Below are 12,173 nucleotides of genomic sequence, written 5' to 3' on the forward strand. Positions count from 1 at the left end.
GATCTGTGGATTAGTTAATGGAATGGTTGCCTAGGGCTGAGAGGTAGCATGGGAAAAACAAAATGAAGGAGTGATTGCTAAGAGGATGCCATTTTTTTCAGGGGTAGGGGATGGATGGATGGGAATAATGACAATGTTTTAAAATGGATTATGGTGATGGTGGCACAGACTGTGAATATAATTTAAAAACATGAAATTACATACTTAAAAAAGGTAAGTTGCAAACTATGTGAATTGTATTTTGATAAAGTTCTTATTAAAAAAAGAAAAAGAAAAAGAAAGAAACAAACTGCCTTACCTTTTGGAGCAGAAAGCAAAGGGAAAATGTGGGCTCTCAATCTACCCTCTCCTGATGGCTCAATCTCTTTGTCCAACGCTTCAGGGCTGCCTCTCTCATTTCATGTAGCTTCCTGCATCAGGGTCTACTGGACACTCATCTTTACACAGACACTTCATGGCCCCAAGTGCTGTCTGTGCTGTCTCCCCAACCTTGGGTCACACTTTAAGCTGGCAAAATTCTCTACATTTCTGAACCCAACAACAGCCAACTGTTTACATGTAGCAGAGGACCGGGAATGCTCTGTAGGCAATGTGAAGGTCGCTTGGCTTCACTGACCTCTACCAGCATATGTGATCTGGGCAGGGTAAGGAAAGCTCCTGAAGGTGGGGGAGGGGAGAAGGGGAAAGCTTGGGATGCGGAAGTGTCTGGAAGGGATGGAAGGAGCCAGAAAAGCCTGCTGAGAGGGCAAAATTCTAAAAAGCATCCTGTCATTCCCAGTCTGTGATTTGTTCAGGAATACTGCAATACCAATCCTGGAGTGGTGGAAAGTGGAGGAAACCTGTGTTTCAAGCAAGAAAGAATTGTGCCAGGATTTTTAACTGCAGGTTATAAGGGAGTTGATATTACCAGAGGCTAGTACATGGTGATGTTGAGATTTTACCTTCTGTGGTATTTGCTTTTCCCCCATGAATTAAAACAAAACAAACAAAACAAAACAAAATATGCCCACATCTCACATATTAAAAATAATTAAGTAGGAGAGTTGAATTGAAGCACAACAATATGCTTAATAGACAGTAAGTTAAGCATTGATTAATTTTGGTTTTACAGCTTCCCCATACCCATAATACAGAGCCAATAGATTATTGTTTTGAGAATCTAAATATTTTTGTAAGCACTTTAAAAAGTCCTAGATTCCTACCATTGTGTACTTAAGGCAGCAAAGAGCCTGGGGAGATCTTTACTACATGGAGAACAGGTGAGACCATCTTATCCAAAAGGGAAAAGGAATGAATATTGGGGTGATGCTCCAGGAATCAAAAGAGTGCTCCCTTGCTCCAGAGAAGATCAGTGCTCCCTTCCACATGGGAGCAGACAGCAGTAAATTCTCCTGGACTGACCGCCCACACCTTCTTCCTGATAATATTCACCACCACTTACTGCTTTGAGACCATCAGGAATAATGCAATCATGCATATTATCCCTGTTATGTCAGATGCAAGAAGCTCAAGATTCAAGATCATCACTCAGACCCTCATCTACAGGGCTCTGTATATTCCTATTTTTAATTGTACATGTCAACCCTCTCCAACTTTTTAATTCCTTTACTGGACAGTCTGGAACTCATAGTCAGCCATCAGTGAAATTCTCTAAGCACCAAATTCTTCTTGGAACATCCCATTTACTTTCTTAATCTGACTGACACCTGGATTTCCAGAAGACATTTCTTTATTCTTTCTCACACTTTTTATGTCTCTTGGCCTGGAGTTGGGGTTAGTTGTTCTCCCTGCATCTTACTGCTGATTTCCTCCCTTCTCTTAAAACAGAACATAATTCAGTTTATTTCAGTTTATTGTACCAAAACTCTCACCCTTCTTTGATCAGAACCTTCTACTCCTGGCTCATATTCTCATTCTCCATAATTTCTTTATCATGATTCTTGATGATTTCAATTCTGACATAGATGCTCCTTGCTTATTCTTAACTTCAGTTCTTTTCACAACTTCTTTTAAGAACTTGTCTTCCATCATTCCTCAGTCTCTTAACTTTCATGGTCATGTTGCACACCCTCTTAACACAAATAATAACAACCTATTCATGATCACAATTTCAAGTATTCCACTCTCCATCCATTGCTTTCATTATTTAAACTCTCTCTTTAGTGCCATCACTCCAATATTTTCTGATCCCACCAGGACCTATAACCCACTGGTTCCTACCACCTTGCCCCTGCCCACAGTATCTCCTCTATAGCTACATTACCCCCATATTCACATTGTAAATTTCACTATTATAATCACTCTTTGCCATGTTCATTCAAGTGCTTTGTCATTCTCCATCTTCATTGTACTTTCCTAGCAAAATGTCAACCCTGTTTAAATTTGATTTTTAAATATATCTCTTTTCATCCAGGTCATGTTGGAGACACACATACATACATGCACACATTTCTCTTTTCACTTTAAATTTATAATCACTAACCTCAGGGAAGTCTTTAATGCTACTTATTCCATTCTCTTTCCCACCCTCTAAGACTGCTCTCGTCTCCTCTCTCTTATAAAGAGTTTAAAACCAAGGTAAGATATAAAATAAATACATGTCAAAATTTTATTTGATTAATTAAACCAGCAAGATGTTAAAATCAATTCAAATAAGAAAATGACTTAAGGAATGAGATCTAAAACATTCTACTTGCTCCACAGCTTACTGTCTATAGCAACAAAACCTTAGTCTTCCACTGTCAAAATGATTTTACTATTTTATTTTATTTATTTATTTTTTGTCCTTTTTTTTTTTTTTTTTTTTTTTTTTTGAGACCGGCTGCACCGTGCTCAGCCAGTGAGCGCTGTGAGCAAACCGGTCATCCCTATATAGGATCCGAACCCGCGGCGGGAGCGCTGCTGCACTCCCAGCGCCGCACTCTCCCGAGTGCGCCACAGGCTGGGCCCGATTTTACTATTTTAGAAAGCTCTTAACCAAGAAGATAAAAGTTTCAAGTGAGTTTATTATTCAACCCAGAAATACATTTAAATGAGCATCAGCTTGTTAAACTGTCCAACAGATAACATCAAACAATAGTTTACTCTCCAAGATTTTTAAGCATCCTTATCTCAAAATCCTTATTTGGCTGTTTCCATCAATCTTAAACTGTTATCTTTATCTAATTCTAATCAAGTCCCTAAGTTACAAGACTCATCTTAAACAGGATTCTAAATTCTCATAAACATGTCAACTTTGCCCTCTTTGAAGACTGTCTCTTCTACTGTGTTAAGATTAAACTCTGCTTTGTCTTATAAACAGATTGTGGGATATTTCAGGGGAGGCTGCACTTGACAAGAAATTTTTATTCTCTACTGGACAAAATTAATTTGCATTTACCAATGACGAAAATCATTTGTAATGCTTACAGAAAACCTTCTCATTGTTAAAATTTTTATAATCCACAGGATTGTAAAACAGCCAGGACCCTAGTTAATCAAACATAATCAAAGGATCACACCCTTATAGAACCAGATAACAGTTGGAGGATTTGTTAGACAGTGCTCAACATTCCACTGCAAGGCAGCCAGGTAATCTCTTTCTCCCATTTCCAAACTTTGTCAATGTTTCCTGACAATTCTTATAAAATTTTCTATAGGAGCCAGCACCAGTGCCCAGAGGTTTTTAGCTAGGATAGCCAGATGGAGAATGGGCTTGAGTTTTCTAGGTTGGAAGCTGACCCAAAGAACAATGCAAAGGGGAATAGGTTTGGCTTTTTTCTTGGCTGACTCTCACTTCTATTTTTCTGAGACTCTGAAGATGCAGCATCTGCAGATGCTATGTGCATAGTTGGTGCTCACAGGCACTATCGGGAAGTCCGGGATGATGACAAGGGTCACCTTTCTTGCTCTTTACTTGCAATAATTTCCTAATTCAGATTTGTGAGGGTTTCTGTTTGCTTCAGGTCCTTCAAGGCTTTCAGACTGAGGGCTGGAAGACCAAAAGAAAGAATGTGTGGGATGGTAGAAGCAGTTACCAAAAGTTTGTTAAAATGGAACATATACCCTAGGGTGTTTTAATTTTAATCACAATTGATGTGAACATAGATGTGCAAATAGATGTTTAAAAAAAAAGCACTTTTCACTAATGAAATTAGTATAAGGAAAGAAAGAAGCTAATCATCAGTAGCCTGTGATGTATGGAAGCTCAATAAAAAAAAAATCTTTATCTGAACCCTTTTTGTCCCATGGCTTTTAGAATATAAAATAAGATAGGGATTGAAGATTATGAAGTTTGGAAAAATGAAAATAGAATGGGGAAGGAACTGTTCCAGATTTTTCTTCATACTGTTCTTTCAATCACAATTCTTTTGAAGCATCTGTCAAATTAAAATAGTAAAGCCACTGAAGGGATTCTGCTGTAGTCTAAATGTTTGTGTCTGCCCAAAACACATATGTTGAAAACTAATCCTAAATGTGATGATATTCGGAGGTGGCACCTTTGGAAGGTGATTATCATGAATGAGTTTAGTGTCCTTATAAAAGAAGCCAAAGAGAAATCCCATTTCTTTTACTACATGAGGACACAGGTTGAAGGTGTTATCTATGAATCATAAAGTGAAACCTCGCCAGACATTGAATCTGCTGGTGCCTTGATCTTGTACAACTCAGCCTCCAGAGCTGTAAGATAATAAATATGTGTTGTTTATAAGCTGTTCAGCTTATGGTACTTTGCTATAACATCCCCAAAATGACAGATTCAGAGTATGCCACTCCAACCATACCACTCTGTCATAAAGATATTTTAAGCTGAAGGCAATTGAGAAAATACAGACACAGAATGTGCTTTCTGCCTTCCCCCATCTGCCTGAAAGCAGCACATATACTCCCCTTGTGAAGGTGCCCCTGCCCTTGCCTCACACTTACCATACCAGAAAGGGGATAACAACCTAACTCCAGAGATGATGTGGCATTGAGAAAGAGTCTACACAAGCAAACATTACTAATTAGCCCTTATTCTCCATTAGTTTACACCACATATTTGCTTTCCCATAGTTTGCCATTCTTAGAAGCCTAAAACCTTTTTTTTTAGTTTATTTTTTTGGAGAGCTGGCCCATAAAGGGATCTGAACCCATGACCTTGGGTATAAGGCTGTGCTCTAACTAACTGAGCTAACAGGGCAGGCTTGAAGACTAAAACCTTCTACTTTGTCTTGATGCTTCTCAATAAATTTATTGTTCTTTTGTGAAAATAACATTTAAGCCTAAGTTCTAGACACTCCTTCAAGTTATCACTGAGTTTCTCTCATGTACATGTGCACTGCTCAGGTTAATAAACTTCTGTTTGTTTTTCTCTTGTTAATCTGTCTTTCGTCAGGCTAATTTTCAGGACCCTGATTGGAGAACCTAGGAAGGTACGATATACTGTTTCTGTTTTATTCTTGTTTTCTTCTTCCTACTCCTCCTTGTAGAAACAAAATTGGAGTATGAGACATTCAATCTCCTTAGGTCCCAGGACAATCATTCACTAATTATGTGGCATCGAATGAGCCATTAATTAATAATAATTGAGAAGTGCTGGACTAATGGGTATAAAACTAAGTGAATCATTGTACAGTATTTGTAGTGTACTGAAACAACATACTGTACCCCACAAAAATGTACCAGTAAATGTTACAATAAAAAATAATAGAAGTAATTGAATCAACAATACAAAAAAAGCTGTCATTAGCAGAGTATTTATTTATATTCCAAGTACTATTATATGATATATATATATACATATGTATACACCTACATACCTATATCTATATCTATATTTATATTTAACATCAAATCATTAAGAGAAAGGTACTATTATTATTTCTCTTTCAAAAATGAAAAAGTTGAGACATACAAATGGTAAGTAACTTGCACAGAGTCACACAGTTGGTAAATTGAGTCAGAATTTTAACAAAGATCTAGAACACAAAACTTGATCACTACTCCTTACAGTTTTCTCTTCCACATGATAAGAATGCTAAGAACTGCTTTCTCTAATTTTTATTATCATTGTCTTGAGGGTATAGAGAGCATGTTGAAATAAAAAAGAGGAAAATGTACTCAACATTCATCTAACACTTACTATACAATAGATGTATAATACTATATCATTCTTATCTTCTTGCAGATGAGTAGAAAATTAAGCTCATTGATGTTGTGTAAACTGGTGCGCTCTTTGAGCAAGTCAGGAGTACATCTAGGTGTAAAATCCACATCTGCTCGCATTTAGTAGAGTTCCCCTCTACAGGATGCTGGCTCACAGGTCTGAGGAGAACTTCCTTACTTAAGGGTGAATGCAGAGCATAAAAGTGATGCCAAAGTTTATTAAATGAGAATTTTACACACATACACACACATATTTCATACCTGCTGTTAGTACGTACTCATGCTTTGGGGCAATGGGAATAAAAAGCCTTATAAAATAATCATTTTTCTCAGAAAATGCAGTCTAGGCAGGGAGTGAAGGCACCACACAAGAAGATCTCTAATAAAAACAAGAAGGAATAAGATCATGATTCAACAGAATAGTGATTTAGATGAAAAGTGGTTCTGAATCTCAAAAAATGGGTCTTTCACTGTGGGCTGAATATGGGAGTGGGCAGGCTGAGAGGTGCACTACATTGTCAAGGATGGATTTGTCTTGGGTTAAAATTCAGGATGAGTCACTTTTATTAATCTCAGAGAACATCAAGCTAGGATAACTCCTAGTTAATGATTATAAATGAATGGTTTTTAATAATGGTTAATAATGATTACTGAGCAAATTATTAAACTACATATAGATGCTTATGTATTTTTAACCATTCATTAAAGAACATGTAAATCATAGCTATTAGATATAAATAGGTATTTTGACTTCTAATTTTAATGATGAATATAATTTTGAAATACTAATGCAAAGCATATGTGGATGAAAACAGTACTTGTTCCCTACACAACTATCTACATTGTCAGGAAAACAATGTCCAGAATAGGTAATGGTAGTCCAACAATATTTGGTAAAAGGTTTTGTAAAATTATATGTTCACATTTAAACTGATAAATGAGTGTGTCCACTTACATAAGCAGCTGTCTGAAATTGGGTATACATACATGTGTGATCATGGACTTGTGCAGCTGGTAAGAAAAAAAAAAAACATATAACATCCCATGAGACTACAAATTTGAGACATGGCAGTTCTCAGGGGTTCCATCATGAGAAAGAAGTTGAACTGGCAAAGAAAAGTCAACATAATATACACAGAGAGTTATCATATCTCTTCTAAACAGATAGTGCTTCTTGAAGTGATGGGGTACAGACCACACTTCGAATATGGGGTGAATATTACTACAGAAATCTAAGAAAACAAATCAGGGGTAGGTTTGAGTAGACGACATATTTAAGTAAATTGAAACATGGATGAGAATAACGTGGGGATAAGTAGAAGACGTTGTGATGACGATGAGGAAAACATAGGACACTCAATACGTGTAGAAGTGTTAAGCTGAGGCTAAGCTGGGAGCATTTATTTAGATTCTTTGGCAAGATTTGAAAACATCTGCTTTGCTCCTTCCAAAATTTGCTTGGTCCTTACTCCATAAATAATGGGATTGAGCATAGGCGGGATGACCACATAGAGGTTGGCCAGGAGGATATGGACATAGCGTGGGATACGTCTCCCGCCAAACCTGTAGGCAAAGACAGAAAAGAGGGCAGGGATATAGAAGAGAAGGATGACACAGACATGGGATCCACAAGTGCCCAGGGCCTTGGACCGAGCATCTTGAGAAGGGAGGTGAAAGACAGCTCGGAGGATGTGGACATAGGAAACAGAAATAAGGATGATGTCCAGGCCTGTGGAGAGAAGAGCTGCTGCCAACCCATACCAGACATTGATGGAGATATCAGAACAGGATAGACGGGCGATGCCCATGTGCTCACAAAATGTGTGCGCAATGATATTCGTCTGGCAGTAGTGCAGGCGCTTAAGGAGAAAGATGGTTGGAAACATGATGGAGAAGCTGCGGGTCAGGGTGGCAGTGGCAATCTTCCCAATCACCTTGCTTGTGAGGACTGTGGCATATCGTAGAGGGCAGCAGATGGCCACATAGCGGTCAAAGGCCATGGCCAGCAGGACAGCAGAGTCAGCCACAAAAAGGAAGTGGATGAAGAACATCTGGGTGAGGCAGCCATCAAAGGAAATGTGTCTAGACCCCAGCCAGAAGTTGGCCAGCACCTTGGGCATGGTGGAGGTAGAGAGCAAGACATCAGCACTGGCCAGCATTAACAGGAATATGTACATGGGCTCATGCAGGCTTGGCTGGGAGAGGATGACACAAATTAGAATGCCATTGCCTGCCAGGGCGGCTATGTACATGGTGCAGAAGGGGATGGAGAGCCAGGTGTGCAGGTGCTCCAGCCCAGGGATTCCAGTAAGGAGGCAGCCTGCCATGCGAGTGTCAGAGCTGTTCACTGCAGCTATGCTGTTAGCAGATGAAATGACCATGATTTTCTGCAGAAACCTCACCTGTGTCATGGGGGAGAAAGAATTTCAGACTTTGAACACACCAGTAGAGTGCACATAAAGTTGTTTTCAAACAGCTATGAATTACACATACTCATAGAACTATGAGTCTACATATACTCACAGGCCTTACGACAAGTATGGGCTTTGCACATACCCATATTTTCTATAAACAATCACACAGCAGTTCTGCACAAACTGCAGAGGTATAGACCCTGCTCACAGACAGGGTCTGTGTCCTTGCCCAGAAGGTCTCCATACAGCTGTAAAGCTTTAAAGAAACTACAGGGCTCAAAAATATTGCCTGACTCAGCACAGTGTTGCAGGTTCTAAAAAGAGCTGAGATAGTTAGAAAATTAAAATAAATTTCTGCAATGTCTTTGAGTATGTGAACTGTAATAAGCTCTGCAAAAGCCCCAGGCTCTGTGTGCAGGACTGCAGTCCAACTTTAAAAAGCAATTGCCTCTGCTTATCAGACTGTATGGAAAAATAGTGGTGGTGGTGGTGGTCACTGTGATGCCATATCTCTTTACCTACAGGCACATGTGTTCTGATACATATAGACGCAGTAAGCTATGGCTAATGGAAAGAACACTGGAGATGGCGTAAAAGAGCCGAGAGATCTGCTCTGTCAGCTATTGACTGTGTGATCTTGGACAAGTCACTGTCTTCTCTGAGTAACAATTTTTGGACCATTAAAATGAGCATACATGTTATTCTGTTGGTATATTAAATTATATTTTGTCTGTGGAAAGCTTATAAAACTGGATGATTTTTACTGAGTCACCTCCGTAGCTGTGAAATGTGGTGATATCGGTCAGGGAAGGAAGAAAGGTACAAACAGTGCCTCTGAGTGTGATCCCCAGTCTAGCACCATCATCATCATCAGGAACTTGCAAATCTTTGGGCCCCATCACAAACCTACTGAATTAGGAACTCTGGGTTTGAGGACAGCAATGTGTGTTTTAGCATGCCCTCCAGCTGATTCAGATTCATGCTAATGTTTGTACACCCCTAATAGAAGACATTTTTTATTTTCTTCCCATTCTAGCCTTGACGTTCATCATTTCTTCTGCCAGGACCATTAACTTCTCAGTCCCTGCTGATTTCTGCTGCATTCTCCCTGAACACACAGACTTTAACTAAATGTAACTAATATTATCCTCAACTCGCATAGTCAGGCTGTGATGAAAATGACACAGCCGTGCAAGTAGTCTTTACTCCATACGGGGACACTTGAGCCCTCCTCAGTTGTATTAGGTTATCCTCACAGTGAACGTACACCTTTTATCACTGTCCAGACACTGTTTCTCTCTTTCAGCTTTTTTTTTTTCTACATAATTGAGACTACAAAAGTGTCAGGAGCCAACTCCTCACATAGTTATTCCTCTCCTCTAAATCTGTCTTATGTCTGCACCCATCTCCCCCTCATATCCTCCCATCATGGAGAACGTGGTGTCTGCTTTTCAATATGTCCTTTCTCATAGCTGTTTTATCTTTTATTTAACGTAGGTATAAGAAAGCTTCCTTCAATTATTTTTAAAACAATCTTATACATACACACACAAGCACACATATATGCATTTACATGCATGCATTTTTATATTTATATATGGATATATGGGCATATATATGTACTTATATCTATGTGTGTGTTATGTATGTACATCTTCAAGAACAATTGACCCACCTATTCACTCAATTCCCTTTCTCTCCTACCACTTCAGGAACTCGGTTCCATCAGTTATCTCTTCTTTTTTATATCTTCAGCTTCCTCTCATTGTCTGGATCTTTATTATCTAAGAAGATTCAAGTCTTTTAAATCGTGAAGACAAACAAAAATTTACAACAGCTATAAAAAAACCTTCTTATTCTACGAACATGTTTTCCTAGTTAGTAGTTACTGTTTTCTCTGTCTCCTTTCTTTTAAAAATCACTCCTTCCGTGTAACACTTCTTTCGGCTTTGACGTCTCTACCCTACACTGGTTGTCCTCTTGTACCCTGACCATCCTTTCCAGTCCTTACTGAAGTCACCTCTGCCTGTGCAGATGGTTTACTGTTGGAGTTTCCTATTGGTCTGTCTCTACCCTCTTCTCACTCTTCTCTCTCCGTGCTCAGTCATATCCACGGTCTTGGTTTCATTTAACCTCACATGCTGATATCTCCCAAATCTATGTCTGCCATTTATAATGCTTCCTGGCTCCCACCTGGCCTCCTAGTCCTTCTAGTCTCTAAACCATTCTCCATGAGTAAATAATGTTTTAAGATAATTTTAAGCATAATACTTTTTGATTATGGATAATAATTGCCCATTACATCAAAAATCTTACACACAGACACAGACACACACACACACAAACACTACTGCTTTCTCTACTCATACCAGAAAACACATGTGTCCCTGAACCTGCTCTCCTTTCTCTGTACTCTTCTATTCATTCTGCTTCCTCTACGTCTATCCCCCTTTTAATGTAGCCAATTCAGATTTCTTATCTTGACAGGTTTTTCTCATCCTTTAAGGCAGCTGGACTAATGCTTCCTCTGTACTACTGCATTCACCTGCAGTTCTCTCGCTCTCTTTCTCTCTCAGTACTTATCACACTGAAATATTTTCAGCCCAAATATACTGTGAGCACCCTGAAAGCCAGAACTGTGTCTTTTCTGCTGATGTATAAAATAGAGTTTACACTTAGTGAAAGTTCAAAGCATGAGAAAACTGGTAAGTCCCCACTCACTCAGCCATGTGAGTTTGCCCTGACAAGAAGACACACTAATTCCACAAAACTCACAGGTGTGTAATAGCTCTTCTGTTCTCAAGTTCTCTTCTAGCCTGTAGTGGGTGCCACCTGCGCTTATTATTCCACAGGATCACTCATCTCCTGTCCCTCCTCTGCCACATCATCCCACCTTTGTCTGTGACATCACCATCTGCAGAAACCTTTCTTCTTCATCTTGACTTCAGCTCTCCTTCTAAACAATGAACCTCCGAAGCAGCCAGTGTTCATAATTTCTCCCCATCCTCCGCCCCAGTGATTTCCATTTTCACTCCAATTCCGGCACCCGTTGAAGTTTCCACACCTCAGAGCTGGTGAACGACTCCAGTAACCCCACTTGAAGTTGTCTCCTGGCAGCTCCTTTCTTCAGATGTCCTGTGACTTTTATGCCCAACCTCCTTGTCTACCTCTTTCTTTCACCTTTGGAACCTCCTACCTCCATTGAGTCTTTTACAGTTAAGCATCTTTTGGGCATCCAGGACGTTTACATTTTTAGAGTGAAAGCAAGGCAGAGGCAAAATTTTCAATGATAAATACAAGGTTCAATACTTCAATTGCAAGAGCAGAAGCAGATTTTATTCACTTTTCCTAGGTGTCAGTTTTCAATCCTGCTAGCCTGAGTTCCTTCATCAAAAACTTGAATGATACTGATTACATTTCACCTCATTTTCTTCTCTCACCTCCCGACAATTGCTCATCCTGCATCGTATTCTAGTTTTCATTCTTAGGCAGTAGATTTTTGTTTGATAAATTCACATACTAAAAATCTAGATAGTTTCCCCGTGACCTCTCATCCTCTGACTCATCCCTTCTTGGTTTCCTAATCAGTGAATGTTGGTTCCAAAACCTTCTCTTCTCTCCTGTCCTCATGCG

The 12,173-nt window shown here is 39.2% G+C and overlaps 1 protein-coding gene across 1 annotated transcript; it reads right to left on the bottom strand.

Annotated features, from left to right (window-relative positions):
* Window positions 1–7,526: 7,526 nt before the first annotated feature.
* Window positions 7,527–8,537, bottom strand: LOC103581185 (olfactory receptor 52B6-like). Its single transcript, XM_008563076.1, has one exon. It carries the CDS (start codon window positions 8,535–8,537, stop codon window positions 7,527–7,529), a length of 1,011 nt encoding a protein of 336 aa, XP_008561298.1.
* Between the last annotated feature and the right edge of the window lie 3,636 nt (window positions 8,538–12,173).

Source organism: Galeopterus variegatus, unplaced genomic scaffold, assembly GCF_000696425.1.
Source record: "Galeopterus variegatus unplaced genomic scaffold, G_variegatus-3.0.2 Scaffold12515, whole genome shotgun sequence".
In the NCBI taxonomy this organism is placed as follows: domain Eukaryota; kingdom Metazoa; phylum Chordata; class Mammalia; order Dermoptera; family Cynocephalidae; genus Galeopterus; species Galeopterus variegatus.

What these genes read in the sequence shown, in the direction of transcription:
- LOC103581185 (XM_008563076.1), bottom strand. Translation starts at nt 8,537, where the DNA reads ATGACACAGGTGAGGTTTCTGCAGAAAATCATGGTCATTTCATCTGCT.